The 24,220-nt window shown below is 39.9% G+C and overlaps 1 protein-coding gene across 2 annotated transcripts in view; it reads right to left on the bottom strand.

Annotated features, from left to right (window-relative positions):
• LOC144318326 (solute carrier family 28 member 3-like) overlaps positions 1–24,220 on the bottom strand; it is a 57,550-nt gene continuing 33,330 nt past the window's right edge. The window contains exons 7-19 of one of the 2 annotated variants that reach the window (XM_077905189.1): positions 23,542–23,655; positions 22,937–23,014; positions 20,613–20,693; positions 19,101–19,181; positions 17,706–17,831; positions 15,346–15,476; positions 14,017–14,185; positions 13,422–13,619; positions 5,968–6,049; positions 4,976–5,074; positions 4,619–4,739; positions 3,535–3,690; positions 1–2,861 (exon numbers count right to left, since the gene is read on the bottom strand). In XM_077905189.1, coding sequence (XP_077761315.1) covers positions 3,564–3,690; positions 4,619–4,739; positions 4,976–5,074; positions 5,968–6,049; positions 13,422–13,619; positions 14,017–14,185; positions 15,346–15,476; positions 17,706–17,831; positions 19,101–19,181; positions 20,613–20,693; positions 22,937–23,014; positions 23,542–23,655 — 1,407 coding nt within the window. In that variant the 3' untranslated portion in view covers positions 1–2,861; positions 3,535–3,563. The remainder of the gene's footprint in view (positions 2,862–3,534; positions 3,691–4,618; positions 4,740–4,975; positions 5,075–5,967; positions 6,050–13,421; positions 13,620–14,016; positions 14,186–15,345; positions 15,477–17,705; positions 17,832–19,100; positions 19,182–20,612; positions 20,694–22,936; positions 23,015–23,541; positions 23,656–24,220) is intronic. The other variant, XM_077905178.1, reaches the window with a different exon arrangement.

Here is a 24,220-nt window from a genome sequence, read left to right as displayed (position 1 = left end):
GGATTTATGTGAACAGGGTTGCATTTGAAAAGAAATATCACATATACACACAAAGGTAGATGAATAAAACACATTAGAAAGATTAGATCACAATGCAGGTAAAAATTAAGACAACATATTTCTCCAAGAAGCAATCTGACAACGTATATTAATACCAAATATACACACTCCCGTCAGTCCACCTAGGAAACCACCATATAGACTTGTCCTGCCCAATATGGTAGCTGCTAATTGAACTATGGAACTATTTTATATGTGGAACAGAGGAAACTAAAATTTTACTTAAAAAAACTGATGCTCATTTCAGGTATTGGAAAGCCTTTAAGTGTGTTTGGAACAATTTGGGCATGTGTATTTACTTTCAACTAAATTTTATGAAATCTAAATACAGATCAAGTATTGCCAATGAAAATGTGTCTTAAGATGTGTTCTAAGTATAAAAAATATACTGGATTTTAAATGATTAGTTCAATAAAAAGAATATTTAATAATTCATTGAAATGATAATATCATGGGTATATTGGGTGAAATATAGTATTAAATTTAATCTTACCTGTTTCCTTTTACATTTTTAACATGGTGACTAAAAAATTTTAAATCACATGTGACTTGCATTATATTTTTATCAGCTAGCACTGCTATAGAATAAAGCTAATAATATGTGAAGTAAATGGGCAGGTATTGTTCCAAGTAGTCAAAACCAAAATCAAATCCCCAAAAGTGGATGCTTGTCCTTAGAGGAATGGTTAATACATATACATAATATGTCATGGAATATTATGAACCCTTTGACAAAAATAGTTAAAGTTTTGCCAGTGGACCTGAATATCCACAAAGTATTATTATTATTAATTATTATTATTATTATATTCATTTATTCATGAGAGACACACAGAGAGAGGCATAGACACAGGCAGAGGGAGAAGAAGGCTCATCATGGGGAAGCCTGCTGTGAGACTCAATATTGGAACTCTGGGATCACGATCTGAGCTGAAGGCAGATGATCAGCCACTGAGCCACCCAGGCATCCCACAGAAAGTAATATTATTGAAGAAAAGTAAGCTGCAGAGAAATGTGAGTGGTCCCAGAATATCCCACTATGGTAAAACAACAATACCAATCCTCAATAAGATATGTTTGTAAAACAGGACCTGAACAGGAACGAAAAGTACAGAAAGCTATATGTCAAGTTATTTTACCTGGGTTACGTGTATGTGGTGGGTCAGGGATAAGGAAGAGGAAGGAAGCAAGTAGCAAGAATGTAAGATGTTTAATTCCTTCCTTCTCCCAGCATATATATTACCTCATTTGTGTGGAATTGTACACACAGACACAGACACACACACACACACACACACGCACACACACACAGAATAAGAAGGGAAGCATAGAGTTAGAACTATATAAAATGACTTGGTAGGAATGTCCAAGATATATTGCCAGATGAAAAGAAGTTGAACAAGATATTTAAGTGGACTCTTTCTAGTTTCATAGAATCAACAAATCCTCTACATGTTTATATATGTTTGAAGGAAGGTGTGTGTGTTTGTCACTTTTTATTACAAATGGATATTACTTTCTGCAACTGAAAAAAAAGAAAACTTTAAAAACAGGACAGTAATTATTGTTTTCTTTGAAGTAAGAGACCTCAGAGTAGAGCTATAAGCATCCAAAGAACAGTAATGGCAACAGACAGAATTTGAAAATTAGTTGGCCATAGAAGCACACAGAAAGAGGAAAGAAATTCTCTTTGAGAGTCTCAGGAATCAGCAAAATAGAAAACTGCAAAGAAATGACACGATAAAAAGGAGTTAGAAAGATAATAGCCACAGTAAACCAAAAAGAACCAACATATGAATAACTGGAACACCTGACATAATGAAGACTTTTTTTTTAAATATTGCCACAAGGAATATAGAGAAGAGAGGGAAAAAACATGTAAATGTAGTTTCCTAAAGTAAAATCTAAATACTGAAAGGGCATATAAATTTTAAGAAAAATTTGATTCAAATGATCAATAGTTAAGAATATCCTAGTATATTATACTTTAGAGATAAAGAGTCCTTTGGGCATTTAATATCATTCTTCACCTCTATTGCCACACACACACACACACACACCAGCTACTTATATATACATTTCAAAAAATTGTGCACGAGCAAGAAAGAAACCATAGCTAAAATAAATTCAAGTATTCCAAAAACCCTTTTCACGTATCTCTTTCTGGGGAATCACCTTTTGACTCAGTCATTGGTGTCCTTGTTTCCTCACACAATGTGGTCTTTGTGTTATTAAGAGAATTGGCGATGAGCATTTCATTTAAGAGACCCTGTCATTGTCTCAGGAATTTTCTTCTGACACACATTAAATCTCAGAACCCATTGAGGAAGGTTCTTATTTAATACCCAGGAAGCAGCTTTGGTGCTGCTGCTTTCCTGGTGAATGGAAGTGTCTGTGGAAGGCTTCGAATGTCAACCAGGACTTAGTTTTCTCCCTCCAGTGGTTCTTAAGGGACATTTCAACAGAAAAGTTGTGCTATTTTCCAGTAATGTCAACAGGAACAAACCAATTTTACACACGAGTAGGCTTTCTGTTATGGGACAGGTGACTCCTTGAAGGGAGACATGGATATCGTGCATCCATGTAGTATATCATATTTTTTTCCCCCAAAATGCTCACTATCCTTCCCTAGGACAGGATAATTCATCCATAACCATTGACATTGTGCTCATCATGATTAGCTTTGGGTGATGGAATGTAGTAGAAGTGAAGGGTCCTTCGTAGCAGAAGTTTTAAGAGCCACCTTTTTTTCCACCTCTCACAACATACCCCACATAGTGGCTGCTCCTTTAGCCTGGGTCCTAGAAGTGAAGACAATATGAATTACCACCAGAATTGTCCCTCACTAGGCATATGGTGTAAGAGAAAAGTAAACTTGCAAGTCACCAAGTTTTTTGACTTATATCCTATTGCAGCAAAATTTCGGGTAAGCTGATTGGTATAAATCTCTAAGCATGTAGTATTTGAAACCTGATTCTAGAATGGTCAAAAAGTTCTCTTAGGGAATGCTTGATTTCTGTAGGACTTCCTCAGGCAGGCAATGAGCAGGTGATAAGTGATTGATTCTTTTCCATGTGAGATTCAACTTCTGGCTGTTTTAGGTCAGCCAGGATGACTGCAGTGACCTCCCTAAGTCATTTTAGAAGGGAGCCACTCTGGGTGTGGCTGAGCCACAGCCCCATTGTTGTTACCCTTCATTTATGCCTGTATTCTGGTAAAATGTCATAAAATTCTAGGGTCAGAAAACATCTTTGGGACTGGAGACAAGAGCTCATCTTAAGATACCATAGTAGTTGTTAGTGGGGAAGGGTTTGCAGAAGGGAAGGAAAGAAGGAAAGGAGCGTGATTCTGGAGATCCAAAAGGTTCACTCCTGTTTTCCTTTTTTCCAATTAAAGCTGATTCCACAATGAAAGTATCAGTCTGTGAAGAATAGTTTTTTTTCCTCCCCAAAGCAGAAAATTCAGCATCTATACCTACAGTTCCATTGGAGAAGCAGCTGCACTCAAAATGCATCAGGGATCCAACTGCAGTTCAGTGTTGGTGGAGTTAACAACTTGCAGCAGCCCCTTAAAGAAGACAAGCTGTGGTTTCCTCCTGGGATGATGACACCAGGACCGTTGACAATAGTGCTGGTGAAAAGTGTAATAAAACAGTTAGTTGGGCTGTAGAACAGAAAAAGTAGATAAGCAGGAGAAGTCAGATTAAACATAGCATCAAAGGGCAAATGGGGTAGGGATATTGATTTTGCAGATAGAAACTGTACAGAGTGGGAGTGGCCAGATGGGTCACTGGTGGCACCTCATGCACTGTAGCCCACCACTATCGCTATCACCATGTTTTCAGGACAGCCTGCACTGCTTGGTGCCCTTGAAAGAGAGGCAGTAACAAAGAATTAGTGCTTGGGTACTAGTTAAGGGCATGGACTCTATAGACAGAAAGACCTAAAGTTTGCATCTTTATTGGTCTTGGGAAAGTGGTATAGCCTCCTCAAGGCCTATTTTTATTGAACACTAAAAAGAGCAATAGTTCTTACCTTATACTGTGGTTTCCAGGGTTAAATGAGCTAATTCATACAAAGTGCCTATCACAAAGCTGAGGGCATAAGAAATGCTTGCATAGCACTAGCTAGTATTATAGGTCCTAGTCTCAGATGAGAAAAGTCAAAATGAAGGGTGATCTAAATCCAAATAAATTTTTGCACAAGTTATTTATTTTTTAAAAAGTTTATTTATTTGAGAGAGAGAGAGATAGAGTGTGTGTGTGTGTGTGTGTGTGTGTGTGTGTGAGTGTGAGTGGGGGGTGGAACAGAGGGAGAGGGACAAACAGACTCCCCACTAGGCTCTGAGCCTGAGGCAGGGTTCCATTTCAGGACCCTGGGATCATGAGCTGAGCTGAAACCAAGAATCGGACACTCAACTGACTGAGCCACCCAGGTGTCCCACAGGTTCTTATTTTTAAACAGATTTATAAAGTTATAAAAATGAGTGGATGGGCTCTATAGGCCTAATTTGTTTATTAATAATAGATATGAAGAAGTTAGACTCAAGAATACAATACCTGTTTAATAGAGATTGACAACAAGATACCACATCTGCTGTGTTCGTAGGTGAACTGGAGTTGAAGGCATTCTCTAAAATGTAATGGCAGTTGATGTCTACAGGGGTGCTGGAGAGTAGTCCTGGAAGTGAAATAGTGTCATCTATTTTATTAATTTACGACATTACTGTGCCCTCCTGTTCCTAGCTTTTCAACCATGTTCCACACATTTCACTTTACAATATGCTCAGCAGCAGCTCTGCCTCTCAGCTTCCGACAGTAGCATATGCTGCATCTGCAGGTTGGAGGCACGGCCCCCCTGAAAGCTGCCATTCTGTGGGCTCTGGAAGACAGGACACAAAGGATGGCATGTGGTACCTGCAATACAGGCTGTCATGAAGCAGGCGACAGTCCCTGCAATCAGAGCTCTCACTGACCCCGATGTGATATCACGCTTTCTGGAAGGAGCCATAGATGCTGGGAAACATGGAAGAAGGAGATTAATGTTGAGGTAATTGATTGGGAATTCCAAATCCCCAGCCTCTGAGAATTGTTCTAGGGCTGGGAGTCTCATGACTTTCTTTCTTTCTTTCTTTCTTTCTTTCTTTCTTTCTTTCTTTCTTTCTTTCTTTCTTTCTTTCTTTCTTTCTTTCTTTCTCTTCCTTCCTTCCTTCCTTCCTTCCTTCCTTCCTTCCTTCCTTCCTTCCTTCCTTCCTTCCTTCCTTCCTTCTTTCCTTCCTTCCTTCCTTCCTTCCTTCCTTCCTTCCTTCCTTCCTTCCTTTTTTTCCAAATTAGCTGGGAAAAATAAAGATTCTAGAGCTTAATGATGAGCTTTACATCCAGAGAAGTTCTCTGGTGGGAGAGGAAAGGAATACATTTGTCCACAGGCCCAGAAGCTTCCATTTTTTACAGAAGAAGTGAGTCCTAAGTTTTATCACAGTGTATGGAGAGCATGGCAAGGCAAACAGATTTCAAGGAAAGATCCAAACATTTGCAACTCATCGTCACCATTTATTTCTATGCCTATGGAAGACATCACTAATTAATAACAGCATTTTCCACTTTCACTAGGCCTCAGAATCCTTCTCCAGTGGCCCTTAAAAATTGACTGGAATTGTCATACAAAGTGAGACCTAGTGTCATCCTTGGGTAGACAAGCACCTGCACATTTGAACAAATTCTTTCTGAGTTTAGCTTGGGTATACAAAGGAAAACTATATGGCAGAGCAGGGATAAAAATAGGCTGCAAAGGGTTTACTACTGTCCCAGGGCCTTTTCTTCCCCTGACACAAATAATGTTACAGAGCCAGATGGAGATTGAATGTATGTTTATGTCACATACATTATTAAAGAAAATTCTTTTCACTTACTAAGTCCGCCGATCACTATTCCTAGAGAACCGATATTCGCAAAGCCACAGAGAGCGTAAGTGGCAATTGTCTCAGAACGAATCTGTAAACAAGCATAAACACTTAGAAGTATACATGGCGTGACTAGCTTAGTAAATCTGACATCCTAACCAGGCTTCCTTTTCTGACTATGGAATTAATATTGACAAATAAATATTCAGTGCATGATGTCAAACAACTGTTGTTTCATAGACTTTTTTTTTTGTCTCCCCTTGAATCTTGAGAGAGGGAAAAGGGCTGTGTGGATTCAGAGATTTTCTACAAAGGAGTTGGAATTGATAATCTTGGCCTCTACAAATGCCACTTTCAGCTCAATGAAAAAAAATTTTTTTTTAAAGATTTTATTTATTTACTTATGAGAGACACACAGAGAGAGGCAGAGGCATAGGCGGAAGGAGAAGCAGGCTCACCATGGGGAGCCCGATGCAAGACTGGATGCAAGGACCCCAGGATCATGACGTGAACCAAAGGCAGACACTCAACCGTTGGGCCACCCAGGCATCCCTTCTTCCTTGTTTTTATTAAATATTTTTATTTATGTGAGAGAGAGCACTAGCTGGGGGATGGGCAGAGGGCGAAGCAAGCTTAGGTCAGGACTTCAGGATCATGACCTGAGCCAAAGGCAGCTGCTTAACCAACTGAGCTTCCTAGGCACCCCCAATGATAACTTCTAATATTCAGTATGACCTGGCCACCTGCTATAATGTACCAGGCCCAGTGCTAGCTACTGAAGATATAAGATTGGTTCCAGAAAATATTCACATTACATTTGTTTGACAAAGGATTTATTTAGAATCTATAAAGAGCTGTTATAATTTAATAATAAGAGGACAAGCACCTAATAAAAAATGACTAAAATGTTTTTACAAGATATATATATATATATATATATATATATATATATATCACATCAGAATTTCTTCTTGTGATTGAGTTCTAGTTTTTACAAGATATATATATATATATCTCACATCAGAAGATGTTTGACATCATTAGTCACCAGAGAAATGCAAAACAAACAGTAACATAATACTATACATCCATAAAATGGCTAAAAAATCAGACAATACCAAGTGTTGACAAGGATGTAGAATAATTGGATTTCTTGTACATTGTTGGTGGGAATATAAACTGACACAACCTGTTTATAAAGTACAAACATGCTTGACAGTTTCTTATCAAGTTGGTAGACATAGCCTGCATTATCCAGCAATAATGTTCTTTGGAATTTTCCCTGGGGAAGTAAAAATCTATATCCACAAGAAGATTGTACATGAATATTTATGGCAGTTATAATAGCTTCAAGCTAGAAACAATCCAAATACCCTTCAACAGACAAATCGATAAGCAAATTATGGATATCTATGAAATAGAATACTACTCTTAGTAAGTATAGTAATAGTAAGAAGGAAAATATATACATGCAACTACATGAAAGCTAAGTGAGTCCATTTGTATGATTTTACAAGCAAATGTAATCTATAGTGAATGAAAGATCAGGCTGTCTGGGAATGAGGGGGTGGGTCGGGGTACTATTGACTGCAGGTGGCCCTGAGACAAATTTTCCAGGTGTGATAGAAATGTTCTATATATTCATTGCAGTTGTGGTTACACAGGTGATACATTTCTCAAAACTCATATATACACAAAAAAAGGAACTTTATTGTACATAAATTATACTTAAAAGAAAAGGGATTAATTTAGTAAAGAGGAAACTCACAGATATAATAGGAGTTCCTTTCATTCTGGCTGTGGTGTGTCCTTGCCTCTCTTTGGTCCTCAGCTCTAACCATCCCCTGGGAATGTCAGGTGCCCACGTTTACAGGGCAGTAGAAAGATGGAGGGTGAATTTGTGGAAGTGTGAGCATAGCCCTCTGGTTCTGATCTGACAACCAAGAGGTGTTGCTCAGGCCAAATAATTGTGATGCCCCCAGCTTTGGTTTTCTTACTCAGCATTTTACTGGTTATACAGAGTCTTTTCTGATTCCATACAAATATTAAGATTATTTGTTCCAACTCTATGAAGAAAGAGCAAGGTGTTGATAAGGATTGCATGTAATGTGTAAATTGCTCTGAGAAGTATAGACTTTTTCACAATATTTATTCTCCCAATCTACAAACATGGACTTTGTTTCTTTGTGTCTTCCTCAGTTTCTTTAATAAGTATTTTGTAGTTTTTAGAATATAGATCCTTTTACCTCTTTAGTTAGGTATATTCCTAGGTTTCTTATGCTTTGGGTGCAATTATAAAAGGGATTGATTCCTTAATTTCTATTTCTTCAGTCTCATTGTTAGTGTACAGAAATGCCACTGATTTCTCTGCATTGATTTTGTATCCTGCCACATTGCCACTTGCTGTATGAGTTCTAGAAATCTGGGGGTGGAGTCTTTTGGGTTTTCTATATACAGTGTCATGTCATCTGTGAAGTGGGAGAAGTTGACTTCTTCTTTGCCAATTTGAATGCCTTGTATTTTGAATGCCTTTATATCTTTTTGTTGTCTGATTGCTGAGGCTAGGACTTCTAGTACTATTTTGAATAACAGTGGTGAAAATGGACATCCCTGTTGTGTTCCTGATCTTAGGGCAAAAGCTCTCAGTTTTTCCTCATTGAGAGTGATATTTGCTGTGGGCTTTTAATGGATGGCTTTTATTGTATGAGGAATGTTCCATCTATCCCTACACTGTGAAGAGTTTTAATCAGGAATGGATGCTGAATTTTATCAAATGCTTTCTTTGCATCTACTGAGAGGATCATATGGTTCTTGTCTTTTCTCTTATTGATGTGATGTAACAGGTTGATCGTTTTACAAATGTTGAACCAGCCTTGCATCCCAGGGATAATTTCCACGTGGTCATATTGAATAATCCTCTTAGTGTACTATTGGATCCTATTGGCTAGTATTTTGGTGAGAATTTTTGCATCCATGTTCATCAGGGATATTGGTCTGTAATTCTCCTTTTTGTTGGGGTCTTTGGTTTTGGGATCAAGGTAATGTTGGCCTCATAAAACAAGTTTGGAAGTATTCTCTCCCTTTCTATCCTTTGAAACAGCTTTAGTAGAATAGGTATTATTTCTGCTTTAAATGTTTTTTAGAGTTCCCCTGGGAAGCCATCTGGCCCTGGACCTTTGTGTTTTGGGAGGATTGTAATGACTTCTTCAATTTCCTCCCTGGTTATTGGCCTGTGCACGTTTTCTATTTCTTGCTGTTTCAGTTTTGGTAATTTGTGAGTTTCCAGAAATGCATCCATTTCTTTCATATTGCCTAAGTTGTTGGCATATAGCTGCTCATATTTTCAAAATTTGTATTTTCTTGATATTGGCTGTGATCTCTCCTCTTTCATCCGTGATTTAATAATATCAGTCTTCTCTTTTCTTTTTAATAAGGCTGGCTAAGGGTTTATCTATCTTATTAATTCTTTCAAAGAACCAGCTCCTTGTTTTGTTGATCTCTCCTACAGATCGTCTGATCTCTATCTCATTGAGTTCTGCTCTAATCTTTATTATCGCTCTTCTTCTACTTGGTTTAGGCTTTATTTGCTGTTGTTTCTCCAAATCCTTTAGGTGCAAGGTTAGCTTGTGTATTTGAGTTTTTCCCAGTTTTTTGAGGGAGGCTTGTATTGGAATGCATTTCCCTCTTAGGACTGCTTTTGCTGTATCAAAGATTTTGAATGTTTGTGTTTTCATTTTCACTAGTTTCCATGAATCTTTTAAGTTCTATTCTAATTCCCTGGCTGATCCATTCATCTTTTAGTAGGACGCTCTTTAACCTCCATGTTTTTGGGTTTCTTCCAAATTTCTTCTTGTGATTGAGTTCTAGTTTTAAAGCACTGTGGTCTGAAAATATGCAGAGGACAATCCCAATCTTTTGGTATTGGTTGAGACCTGATTTCTGACCCAATATGTTGTCTATTCTAGAGAAAGTTCCACGTGCGCTTGGGAAGAATGTGTTTTCAGTTGCATTTGGATGCAATGTTCTGTATATATCTGTAAAAACTCTTTGATAAAGTATCATTCAAGACCCTTGTTTCTTTGGTGATGTTCTGCTTAGAAGATCTGTTACTTGCTGAGAGTGCCCTGTTGAAGTCTCCTACTGTTAGTATATGATTATCTAAGTATCTCTTTACTTTGGTTATAATGGATTGATATACTTGGTGGCTCCCACATTAAGGGCATAACTATTCATGATTCTTAGGTCTTCTTGTTGGATAGACCCTTTAAGTATGATATAGTGTCCTTCTTCATCTCTTACTACCGTCTTTGGGATAAACTCTAGTTTATCTGATATGAGGATTGCTAATTCAGCTTTCTTTTGAGGGCCATTTGAATGGTAAATGGTTCTCCACCCCTTCATTTTCAGGCTGGAGGTGTCCTTAGGTCTAAAATGAGTCTCTTGTAGACAGCATATAGATGGGTCTTGCTTTTTTATCCAGTCTGATGCCCTGTGTCTTTGGATAGGATCATTTAGCCCATTTACGTTCAGACTAACTATTGAAAGATATGAATCTAGTGTCATTGTATTATGTATTCAGTCCCTGTATTTGTGGATTGTTTCTTTGGGCTCCCTCTTTCTTTTTACTGGGTCCCCCTTAATATTTCTTGCAGAGCTGGTTTTGGGGTCACATATTCTTTCAGTTTCTGCCTAGCTCTTTCAGAGCTGCCTCTTGGAAGCTCTTTATCTCTCCTTCGATTCTGAATGACAGCCTTGTTGAATAAAGTATTCGTGGTTGCATGTTCTTCTCATTTAGTACCCTGTCAATATCATGCCAGACCTTTCTGGCCTGCCAGGCTCTGTGGAGAGGTCTGCTGTTAATCTGATATTTCTCCCAATATAAGTGAAAAATCTCTTGTCCCTCACTGCTTTAAGGATTTTCTCTTTCTCTTTGAAACTTGCAAGTTTCAGTATTTAACGCCAAGGTGTTGAATGATCTTTATTGATTTGGGGGAGGGTCTTCTCTACCTCTTGGATCTGAATGCCTGCTTCTTTCCCCAGATTAGGGAAGTTCTCAGCTATTATTTATTCAAATATCCTTTATGGTCCACTCTTTCTCTCTCAGCCATTTCTGGAATCCCAATTAGATGTATATTTTTCCTTCTCAAGCTATCATTTATTTCCCTAAGCTTTTCCTCATGAGTTCTTAATTGTTTTTCTCTTTTTTCCTCAGCTTCCTTCTTTTTCTGTCAACTTGCCTCTTATATCACTCACTCTCTCTTCCACTCCATTAACCCTAGCAGTTAGAGCATCCAGTTTTGATTGCATCTCATTTAATCTATTTTAAATTTTGGCCTGAGGAGATCTCAATTCTGTAATAATGAAGTCCTACAATCCTTTATGCTTTTTTCCAGAACCACGGGTAGCTTTATAATTATACTTCTGAATTGAATTTCTGACATTGTATTTAAATCCTAATTCTGTAATTCTAGGACAGAGAGTATTGTTCTGCTTATTTCTTTTGTGATGAATTCTTCTTTCTAGTTATTTTGTCCAGTGCAGAGTGGCCTTCTTCTTGTGGTGATATGAAATGATAAAGTGCCTATGTGATGTGATAAAGGGTAATAAATGATGTAGGTGTTCTGATGTAATGTTAGATGATACGTCAGAAGGAGGAGCATCTACTTCTGAACCCCAGTTAATCTTGGTCAACTGAAACTATGTTGAGCACACTCCCTCAGATCTGAGAAACCACTCTGCTCCAGAGTGGGTTCCATCTAGAGTTTTGTAATAAGAGGGACAGGAGGCTAAAATGTTACTGTTCTTCCTTTTCCCATATTTGAGTGATGGAAAGAGCTGCATTGCACTAGGAAATCAATAATACATCGTTTGGTTCTCCCAGAGCCTGAGCAACGATGCTGGATATACAGGGACAGTCATTGTAACACTGCTTCCAATAGCAGAAAATTGGTAGCAGTGTCCATCAACAAAAGATGGCTTAAAATTAATAATTGTGTTCAGTCTATAGAATACTCTTTCACAGACACTGATAGGGAATGGCATCCAAGATATCTTATTAAGTGCAAAGAGCAAGAGTAAGAGCATAATACGGTACAAAGAGAATAGCTGAGCAGCAGAAAAATAGGGAGGATGACTCACTTATCCCTCTTGCTTTTTTGTACCTTTTTAATACTATACCAGGGTGTGTATAAATTAAGTGTAAACAAACAAACATGCACAGTATTTCTTTTATGTTAAGAAAGAAGAGATGATGGCATAATGAAGAGCTCATCCTGTGGACAACATGCTACATACATATTCTGACCTGGATAACATTGGGCTTTGCCTCATGGACCTAGATCTTATGCATTGGTCATGTGGTGCCTTTTCCAGGGGATGATGTGACACCCCCCACCACTTGTTGGTTGGTAAACAAAAATTGCAGGTACTCATCCCCATTTTGTTGCCTGTAAATAGGAAAATGGGAAAAAATGCTTTTGCCATTTTGACTAAACAGTAGCAGAAGCTATTGGGCTCCTGTCTTCAAATATCTTCTGTGGATCTGCCTCTGGTTGGGATCACCCCCAACCCAAATCAGTCCTACTGTTCTGTCTCTATTCTTGTAATAATGTGCACAAATCTGCTTGGCACTGCTAGGATTATGAGCTTCTTTTTCTCAGTATAAAAACTACTTTCTTTTGGTCAGAAGGTTCCCATTTTCCTTAGAGTTCTGTGTGTGGGACAATTCTGTTTTTCAGGAAAGAAAGGCTGGAGACTCGGCTGTAGAATATGACCTAAGTAATGGCTTCACCCACATTCCCTTGTCCCATCTGAGGTCAAGCAGACATGAATAAAGCCTTGGAGTGTATTTATCTGAAGTCCTGACATAGTTATAGGGTGCTTGTCTCAAAAATTCAGACCACAACCCAAGCTTTTCTCTTCCCTCATTCACTTGAAGAGTAGCAACTGTGTCTCACTATTTCCTTAGGATTTCTAGGCACTATTTTGCATTTGGGCAGTTTCTCAGAGTTCATAGACTTTTAAGGCTGGAAGGAAGAGACCCTTGACATTATTAGACTATGATCCCATGAGGGCAGAAACCTCATCACTTGTTCCATGTTGTGGCCTCAGTGTATATAGGTGCTTTGCACACAGAAGATATGTGGCAAATATTTTTTCATTGATTCTTGTCCCAGCTCATCTAGGTTTGGATCTACAGGTCTCAAAAGTAAATGATCATAGTAGTAAGGACTAGCTGTGTATACCTCACACAAAGATACACACACACGGATTAATTCAACATTATTGAAAATTATGAGGTGCTATGTTCAGTATGAGCTCCATGAGATCAGGGATTTTTGGTTTGTCTTTTTCTCTTATGTATACCCAAATGCCTGGCCTACTATGCACAAGCACCAGTGACTATTTGACCAATGTAGATATGTGAGAAAGAAGTGTATTGAGAAATCAATGTAATTACTCACCGACATATATTGTTGCACACCATTCACAAATTGGGGTCCGGCCTCCTTTCTTAAACTGATCAATTTTGAGAGGTGTTCATAAGCGACAAATTCATTGAAAAATGTCTTATAGCCTATGAGTTTGGCCACCATGAAGCTGTCTTGCCATTCCACTCCCATCATGAAGGAAAGGGGCATGAAGACATAGGAGCATATTATCTACAAAACTCAAAAATAGATTCCTTATTAGAATGGTGATTTGCTTCTTGTTTCTCTGCCTCACCCTTTTTACAAGATTTTTCTCAACCTCTCTATATCTCCTTTAGGTGTAGAAATTTCTTCACATTGCTTTGCTCATCTCTTTCCATTAGGAGTCAAGGTTAGCATTGGGTTATATGAAGTCCCCTGAATTTCTGGCATGAGGTCAATCATTCTCTCCAGGAGGGTGATAGGAGTTGAGGGGCAGGAGGAGGTGGGAAGATGGGAGATACATGATGAGTGTGTGCATTGTGTAAGAGTATACTACAGGTGGTTACGGAAGGCAATTCACAAACCTATTTTTTTTTTTTTAAACAAAGGTAGAAACAAAATGGAGAGAGACATGATAGAATTATACCTCAAAACTTAGTTGTGGGTAGTCAAACATGTTTCCAAGCCAGGACAAGGCTGCATTCACAAAAGACAACAGGGCCAGGAAGGCAATCAGATTCACAGCTATATTTGCCACAAGGGAGATGGATGAGGATGCTCCCTGTGTTGCGGCTTCTAGGAGGTTCCTTGAATCACTTTATCAAAAAATAGCAATTTCAGAATTACCAAGGTGTTATCAGTGGATGGACATCACAGGTGTAAGAATGGAATAATCAGAGCTCATTTGGTTGGAGACACAACCTCACAAGCTCATGCCTTGGTCAAAATAACTAAATTCTATGACATCACTTATAATTGCTTATAATTCCTGAGTGTAGGTGATGGTCATATGGGTGTCTCATGGTTATACTACTCTGTTAATTGGGGAAGAGGTTATAATTAAAATTTGGGAAAAGATAAAAATATTATAAGTTTAAAAATTATATTAAGGTAGCTACTAGAAAATATTTATAAAATATTAGTAAAATATTAGTTCATGGCATAAGAACTAATAATTCAAAGAAGGCCTGAATATCCATCACCTCATTTAAGAAATGGAATGCCACCATCACTTTTGAGTACCCCTTCTTCCTTAATCTTATTCTCTTCTCTTTAATCTCAAAGGTACCTGGCTCCTTAGAGGTTGCTTATCATTCCCTTTCTTTTCCCTTTTCCTATGTGAGTGTGTACCTAAATAATATGTTGCATAGATATACACATTTGCTTAACTTTACAAGTGAAATCACACCTATTCCATACATGCATTCTTTGACAAGTTGCTTTTTACTGACTATACCTATATACAAACAGGGGATGAATCCCAGCAACATGTTTGTTGATGGATTCTGTTATTGAATTTGATTATTTTGACTATCTTGAACCCCTTTATCCTTTTCACCCTTTCTTCCTTTCTTTTGCACAAGGCAAAAAAATGAACTGAAGAGGGGCTAAAGATATCTATATCATACCTTAATACTTCCTATTATATAAGAAACTTCCAGAAATGGTTGTCCCATTGCTTTCCAACGGTCTTAAATCAGTGCTCAAAAAACACTACACCACATTTAAAATGAAATATCTACATTCTACGGTTAAGGAAATGTATTGACATACAAGTATTTAGGAAGCTTTTCAAGTATTGAAGAAGGATTTTTTTTTTTTTTTTTTGGGAAGTCTAATGAAGCCTGATAGTCACTGGGAAATTACATTCATTTTAAGGTCATGGGCTCTCCAATGATCAACTTTTGTCTGTGCTTTGAATTTGGACACCCCCATCCCACCTCCCCAGCTTGTAGGAACGAGGTATCCCACTTACCCAGTTTCCATTTTCATGGCATTCTTGAGGGTTATTTTAGGTGTTTCTGTCTCAGGCCAGAAGAGTTTAGCCACAGCCAATGATGCAGGTGCGGACATCACTGACGCAGTTAAAAGGTGGGAGGGTGAAACCTGTGATTTTGGGAGAAGGGCCAGCTGAAGTGTAGCTTTTCTGTTGTGCTCAGAATGAACAGCCCAAAAGCTTTACAAGGGGAGAGAAGGGCAGAACGGAGCCTGCCTCACAATAGTGTATTTTTGGAGGCTTGGGAGCACTCAGTGAGCCATGTCAGCATCACCTTGAGAGTCAGAGGACGAAGGGAGGAATTTGTGCTAATTGACCACATCCTTTGGTGAGAAGCCCAAAACCAAAATCTAATCATTTCAGAAGAGAATGAATCCTGGTAAAAACTTCAGAAGAAGATTCCTCTCCCTCCCTGTGGACCTGATGAATGTTTAAATAGTCCCGAAAACACGTATTTCATTAGATCATCAGTTTAGACAAGGGAAGTGTCTGGGGTGCAGGCACAGGTACACCCCTCTCTGTCTTCCTTTCAGTCTTCTGAATTCTGTGGTGCTTTTATATAATATTCATTATCCAGAGTCCCTTTAATCTGTAAGTGATTTCTGTTTCCCTCACTGTGAACCTACTTAAACTCTTTTGCCTTTCGTCCCCACATGCTTATTTTGTTTCTGAATTCTCTTCCCTATATTTTCAGAATGCCGGAATCTGCACTTCCCTCCCCACCCCCAGTCCAGCCAGCACATTTTCACAGGCAGCACTCTTAGAGCGGTGGCTGAGTGGACCATCTGCAGATCCACACTGCTATTCCTGAGAACTCTTTCAGCTCCTCCCTCCTTTTAGATTATTTATTTATTTATTTATTTATTTATTTAGCAGAGAGAAGGACAGAGAGCACAAGCAGGAGGAGGGAGAGGGAGAAGCAGGCTCCTCGTAGAGCAGGGAGTTGGATGCGGGCTCCATCCCAGGACTCTGAGATCATGACCTGAGGTGAAGGCAGATGTTTAACTGGCTGAGCCTCCCAGGTGCCCCCTCTTCCACTTTTGCTCTTCCCTCTTCCTATTGGTTGGCTCTCCGAGGACTGGTTGAAGTGAAGGGATGAAACCTCTCTAGTAAGAGCTCCTACTCACCTGGGGCCACACCTCTTCATTTTTCCGTGTCTGCACTGGAGGCTGCCTCTCTTTGGGGCTTACAAGCTCTGTGCTTGGGGCACAAGCACCGGTTATAATGCTCTGCGGCCCTGTGCCACACACCAGCAGCTCTCTAACTGGGTTCCACATAAGAATGTACGGGAGGAATTTTTTTTTAAAAATTACTGATGCCTGGGTCTCACCCCAAGGGCTTCTGGTTTAATTACTCTGTGGCATGGGCCTGGACGTCCGGGTTCTTAAACATTCCTGGTTGATTCTAAATGTGCAGTAAGTTTTGAGAACCACTGCTCTAAGCCACTGGTCATAAAACTTTTTCTGTGAAGGGCCAGAGAGTAAATATTTTTGGCTTTTTCAGGCCACAACTACTCAACTCTGTAGCATGAAAGCTGCCATAGAAGAATGAATAGAGTAGCTGGTTTCTAGTGAAACTTTAGTTACCATAAAGGGGAGCAATCTAGCTTGGCCCACAAGTCACACTTTGCCGACCCTCAGTCTAGACTGCCTTTACTAGTGACAGTAATAACGGTTTTGTTATTGTTTTACGTTGTTAGATATTTGGCCAAGGGAACCTCATAATATGATTTCATTCTACCACACTTGAATACAATTCAGTTTTAGGTGGCAGGATTTGAAAGTGAAGCCACAGAGATCCTCAGGGTCACTCCATTCCAAGGCCAGAGGAAGAATAACCAACTATACAGCAAAAGGACACTCTTTGAGGAACCTCCACACAGTTTTCCAGAGTGGCTGCACCAGTTCACATTCCCACCAACAGTGTAAGAGGGTTCCCTTTTCTCCGCATCCTCTCCAACATTTGTTGTTTCCTGCCTTGTTAATTTTCCCCATTCTCACTGGTGTGAGGTGGTATCTCATTGTAGTTTTGATTTGTATTTCCCTGATGGCAAGTGATGCAGAACATTTTCTCATATGCATGTTGGCCATGTCTATGTCTTCCTCTGTGAGATTTCTGTTCATGTCTTTTGCCCATTTCATGATTGGATTGTTTGTTTCTTTGGTGTTGAGTTTAATAAGTTCTTTATAGATCTTGGAAACTAGCCCTTTATCTGATATGTCTTGCCTCCTATTCCAACAGCAGTGGTCAACAAAAGACAGAGATATAGAGGATAGTTATAGATCAGCAAAGAAAGAAGAGGTTGAATTTTCCATAAATTTATCTTCAAATGTTCTTACCCCAAAAGAAATGTATGCACCCAAGACACTTCCAGCAATGGTGGAGAACCCAGCTGTCATGATTGCATGGAGTTCAGACTTGGTGATGTGTGGTAAGTACGGTCGGACCAGCAGTGGAGACTCTGTCTAGAAACAAAGCAAGACAAGATTAAATGCTCTCTTTTAAATCATAGGAATGTGTGCCAATCTACTAAAGATTCTCTCTCCCTTTTATCTTTTAACGGAGCCCAGTGCAGGGCTTAAAAACACGACCCCGAGATCAAGAACTGAGCTAAGACCAAGAGTTGGACACCCAACTGACTGAGCCACCCAGGTCTCCCAGATTCCATTTTCTAAAGAAGTATTGATTTGTTATTTTTTGAAAGATTTATTTATTTAAGAGAGAGCGAGAGAGAGAGAGAGAGAGAGAGAGAGAAAGGGAAAGAGAGCACAAGTGGAAAGGGCAAAGGGAGAGGGAAGGAAATCTCAAACAGATTCCACAACAAGCTCGAAACATGACTCGGGACTAAATCCCAGCACTCATAGAAGATCATGACCTGAGCCAAAACCAAGAGTTAGATGTAAAGCAGTATTTCTAAATGTGAACCACAGACAGCTCCATCAGCATCACCCGGGAACTTACTAGATATGCAAATTCTTAGACTTACTGATTCAAAAACTATGGGAATAGGACCAGCTATCATACTGTTTGAACAAGCCTTCACTTGTGGTTCTGATGCATATTCATTTGAGAACTAACACCATTGATGTCTGGATCACTGAACTAGAGTTCAATATGTCAGTGTGCATATTGAGTCATGTGTAAATTTTGCAAGAGTTTACAGGGCCAATTCATATAAGGTCTCCACTAGCCTAGTCTACTGGCCAAGTACACTTTTCTAAGTTGGAACACTATTGCCCAAGTAACTGAGGCCTAGCCTTGTGAACTGGTGACTTCACATCTTCCAGCTTCATCGTGACCGACCATAAACCTCTTTGCTTACACCAAAGGGAAATAGAGATGCCTAAGAACATACCATCAATAACAAGGACAGGTTACAGGTGCCCAAAGGGGTTATCCTAATTGGGAATCATATACCCCACTCTTCTCCTTGGGTGGAAAGGAGTTAGAGAAAGTGTTGTAAGGGCTTGAATCCCATTAAGGAGGACAGGTGGCCTGTTACATGGGACTCTCTATCAATAATAGCTGTACTTTTAGTATAGTAAGTATTCAGTTGAGCACCGCAGAAGCATGTGTGAAATTTTACAAGTTTCCCCTCATTATTTGTAATTGTTCTATAAGATGGAATGTGTTGAGCTTCACTTCATGGACTAAATAGAAACTTAGAACATGAGCCCTCTTACCCCGCAGGTAGGAGTAATCGAGTCAAGATGGTGTTAGATTCTACAACTTACCTGTCCAACGAATATATTGCCAGCAGCCACTACAGATTCAATAGGAGATGATCCCATAGTAACTAACATTACCCATCCAACCTAAAAGGGGAAAAGGAACAAAATCAGTGAAGAGCTGTTTGTATATGTGACACTTCAAAGTAGGGATGAAAATCTTTCAAGGAAAATGCTTTCAATAATTGTTGGCAGGCCAGCACTGGTGCATAATGTGAGCGTATGTTATTTAGCCTACAAAGTGGACCCATCAAATCCTCCTATGTGAATGGTAGGGCTGAGTCACTGTATATCCTCTGAATTCATACTTTCATCATACAAACAATTGTCTATCAAAATGTTGTATAAGAGTAATAAATTATAATAACTGCTAACAGTCATGACAAGCTTTGCTGCATTCCAAGCACTGTTTTAAGCTCTTGATTCAGGCAATGAATTTAATGATCACAACAACCCTTTGTGAGAGGTCCTGTAATCATAGCCATTTTATAGCAAAGGAATCCAAGGCACAGAACACCTGGGTGTCTAAGATCACCCAGCTAGTAAGTAGTGGGATGTAGTTGAGGTTTGGCCTTTTGTGCTAAACTCTCAAATGAACATGCTTTATGGTCCCACTTCTACACTAGCCCTTCCGCTAGAGACTGTGGTGCCCGCTTCAGAATGGGGACATCCTGTTGCATTCTGTCCTTCCTTTCTGCTTTGACATGAGCCCAGTACTGCTGAATGTTCAAGTCAACAATCAGAAAATTACACTGTTGCTGAAATTCTGAATTCAGCTGCTATTCTTTCTCTCTGCCTCTCTGACTCCCTCTCTCTCCTTCTCCTTTGTCTCTCCTTCCCTCTCATTTATGTATTTACAAGGATCAAGGGAGGGCTATGGCTGTGCCCAATCTCTGTATGCACCGCCTGGTTTGGGTGTGCATTTGCACTAACTTACACATTTCCTCAGGTTCTGATTTAACACAAGTCTAGTAGAACTGACAGATGCTGAGGTGGCAGGAATGAGATTAACTTTTCAGACGTTTTTTATTTAAAAAAAAAACAAAACTTGTGTGTGCTTATCAAGTCCCTCAGAAACACAAAGCAGCTTCCCCTTCTTGCTTTGATCTTCTAACAACTAGAGCAGGCGTCTCCACTTTTGCAACATCCTGAGGGAAAGCCGGGACTCCGTGTAAGGGACAGGGAAACACAGCCAGGATGAAGGAAGGGTGCTGTTCTCCCCACAGATGTCTGCTCTGCTGGAGTCAATACTTTGGTCAAAGAAGTAATTACTAAGGTTTCCTGAAGATAGCCAGCAGGTCAAAGCCCCGTTAAATGTCTCCGAGATAAAATTTGCTCTATGGCTACATGTAGGATTTTTTGCGAGGGTCTAATAACTTGGGGTGGAAGAGGAGGTGATGGAGGATCTTGGTATGAACATAAAGGCATGTTGGGAAAACCTAGATAAAAGGCATTTAAGACTTTGTCCCCAAATAAGCAGCTGTACACCTGTCACCCAATCGTTTCAAGTCCCAGTACCTTTCTAATGATCCACTGCATCAATCCAAGGTAGTAAAGCATGGACATTACGGTGCTGAAGAAAACCACGATTGGCAGGACCTGGGGGTGAGTTGGGGGGATGAAAGCAATCATGAGTTGATGTTGGCCTCGGTATATTCGTATGATTCAGATCAGGTCCCTCTCCTGCCTCTTTTGCCCTGCTGAAACATCATCATCATACTGGAAACTCCTCTTGAATCAGAGACACTTTAATCAGGCATCTATAATCTCTTATTTGAATTTGCTCTGGATAAGCTTGAGTATATTTCATAGGAAACTTGACTTTTTTTTTTGTTTCTCTGCGATGATGAGTTTTCTTACTGTAGTTACTCAGAGAAGGAATGCAGTTTTGGGGGGATTTGTAACCAGTAGATCAACAAACTAAAGGCCACTGGCAGATATTCTTGAAGTTCTGATATTAAACAGCCTCATTAGCAGAATATCCTGGTCAAAATTCAGTGCGAGTCACCTCTCAGATTTCTTATTTAGAAAGGCTACAGGGATCAGATATGGCATGATATGTGCTTATGTGCACTGCCTTCCAGAGAGTAAGCACTTATTCGTTTAGCTTTTATTTGTTTTTTATTTTTGTATATTTTTAATTGGAGTTCAATTTGAGAACATATAGTATAACACCCAGTGCTCCTCCCGTCAAGTGCCCCCCTCAGTTCATGTCACCCAATCTCCCCATCCACCCGCCCACCTCCTCTTCTACTACCCCTTGTTCGTTTCCCAGAGTTAGGAGTGTCTCATGTTTTGTCACCCTCTCTGATTTTTCCCACTCATTTTCTCTCCTTTTAAAATAACAATTATTTTATTTATAGCTTTTTTTAATTGCTAAAAAAATGAACTTTGGAAGCTAGTTTACTTCAGTGATACCACAATTGTCTTTTTTTGGATCCTGTTTCCCTGACGTTTTTGGGTGCCTTCAATGCAGCCTGTTTCCACAGTGAGCGGTTTCTACCCTGCAGAGAACACACAGAGCTGTGGGCTGGATCCCTCCGCACTCCTGCCCCTATGTACCCCTTCCCCTCTGTTCTCCAGCTAAATGGCCAGGGACAAGCTGCCACCAGACACATAGAATGACCAAGGACAATTCGTACAGAATTAATTCAAAAAATCTATTAATAATATATATTAAAAGACATTCTGTGCCATTACTCAGAGCTCACTTATATGCTTTTATTGGCTTTAATGGGCAAGCAGAGCCTTCCTGAAAGCTTCAGGGAATTATTGGGGCTTATCTCGTGAATGTTCCCACAGGGATTCTGCTTTGGCAGAAAGGATGGAGGCCACTGCTCTGGGGAAGAGGAGGTGGTGGGTGGGTGGGTGGGCAGGAAAAGTCTAAAGAGTAGCAAATTAGGCTTTCCCAGTGACTTTTCTTTTTCCCAGGTCTAGGTTCAATTCTTGATAGCAGCATATTTTCAAACCTTTGGCCTTTTGGAGATGACTTAGTTATCTCAGCACCAAAGCATCAAATCAGCAGTTTAAAAAAATCAACAAGTCAAGAATCAGTATAAAAGATGGTCTTTTATACTGGGTAGTTTGGAGGTAAGCTTAGAGTCCCTAAGTGAGAAAACAATTTAGAAGTATAGAAACAATAGCACTGCAAGAAAGAATGCTGTAGAAAAAGCCAAATTTATCCTTGGGACTCATCAACAAGTATTTGCAGGGTCTTGACAGGGGAAACTGTGCTCCTGGGTGTGTGGGAGTGCAGGGAGGCCAGAATGCTTTTCCCCTGGAGAATAATGTCCCTCCTTTGGTTGGGAGAAGGGTCAGCCTCCAGGTCTGCTGTGCTGAAGGAAGGACACGAAAGGTTTTGCACGGAAATGGCTCTGGAAGAACAGAGGTGAATGTGGGTGGGCAGCAGTCTCCTGTTGGGAGGCTGATGGGGTTCCTGAGCACAGAGCTGTCACTGATCCTGGGCCTAGAAGTCTTCAGTGGCCATGTGCCCGATCATGGCCAGGTACCAAGTGTTCCTTTCCCTGATGTCACAGATACTATTACCCCATAGGTCTTTTCAGTAGTATCTCAGGCAATGCTAGGAGCCCCCTCAAAACTATTTGTATATTTCTGACTTCCTCTAGATGTTTCTCTCAGTGCTGTAGTCACAAAGAAAATGTTTACAATCTGTGGACTTCAGATAAAATCAGATAAGTGGAAAAAGGCAATGCTGTGCTATCTATGTAGGACATGACCAGCAGGTGTATATCTGGTTTCTGGTCAGGTTCTATCAGAATGTCTATAAAGACCCAGACGGTCCTGAAAGGAGGTAACTACTTCAAAAAGGGATTTGGTTTTACCTTAAATGCAAATAAGTGGTCTGCGTACGTGTCACCGAAGACAAATTCTGCACCAGCATTAGTATATTCCAAGAAGGTCTGAGTTAAAGAAAGGAAGAGCCGACAATCATTACAACCTGGAATTGGTGGTTACAGTCGACCAAGGAGGAACCCAGCAAACTTGCTGGTGAGTTGTGGAAGGACTATCCTCATAGCTTTCCCCGCTCCAGTAGATGGCGTGGAAGTATATTTTTGAGCTATAACTGCATACAGATTTCCTGTCGTTGTGACATTCAGTATGACTCTGGGATGCTTAAGAAGGAGCCCGCTGTGTCAATCCACTAGGGTAATCCTGTCTGGTGTGCAGAAATAGGTTTATTCATCTGCATTAGTTGACCTACATTTTTGTTTGTGTAGAATATGTTAATCTGTTTAATTATTACTTAATAATTGTTGTCTCTCCTCCATATCATCCATGACATCACTATCCTATCCTGATTGTCCCTTTCATCCCGCCCCAGAGGTGCCAGCTGTGTCAAGCTGAACCTATTTCTGACATGTCTTGAGGATTATATCCAAATACTAAAAGCACTTATTGGCAAGATGTTCATTTGAACTCAACTTACCTGAACTTGTTGGCCCAACCAATCAAAAGCCATAAATCCAGGATCAGTCCTCAGGATTAAGAGCCCAAGAAGAAATTGTAACCCTATTCCCCAAAAGACAGGCCTCCAGTAAACCTATGCAGAAAGATGAAGAGATAGATCTTACTAGAAAATGAATGCGAAGGTCCGCATAAACACCCAGAGGATGACTATTTCCTTGGAAGCTTCTCACACGTGGCCTATGATCCACCTTCTTTGGGAGCCAAGGCAGTTGTGAGCAGAGAATCCCTTGATAGAATCATGCCCCCAGATCTCAGGGTTGCATTTCCCTGTTCAAATCCCGAGTCTGAGTTCTCCAGCCTCTGGAGAGATGTAACTATTATAGCCTGATAGAATAACTTAGACACAAAGCATAGTCTTAGCGGGGACCCTAAAAGAGGAGGGATCTGGTCCTCTTCATCGTGCTGTAAATACTAGAGACCTATAATTATTTCCTGTCTGGAAAATGGAAAGGCAGAACATGGCTTCCCTGTGTGCCCAAGGTTTGTTAATCTGACAATTTGTAAGTGAATTAAGTGAAACTCCCCCCTGTTGAGGGGCTCTCATTTCATTGTAAAAGGAACCAATTAACTCTAATGCAGACTCCAGGGAGTGCAGCAGCAATGGACAATCATCTGCTTTCATTTGTGGTGTGGAGATG

Source organism: Canis aureus, chromosome 1, assembly GCF_053574225.1.
Source record: "Canis aureus isolate CA01 chromosome 1, VMU_Caureus_v.1.0, whole genome shotgun sequence".
Classification (NCBI taxonomy): Eukaryota; Metazoa; Chordata; class Mammalia; order Carnivora; family Canidae; genus Canis; species Canis aureus.
This window is presented reverse-complemented; position numbering and strand designations above follow the sequence as displayed.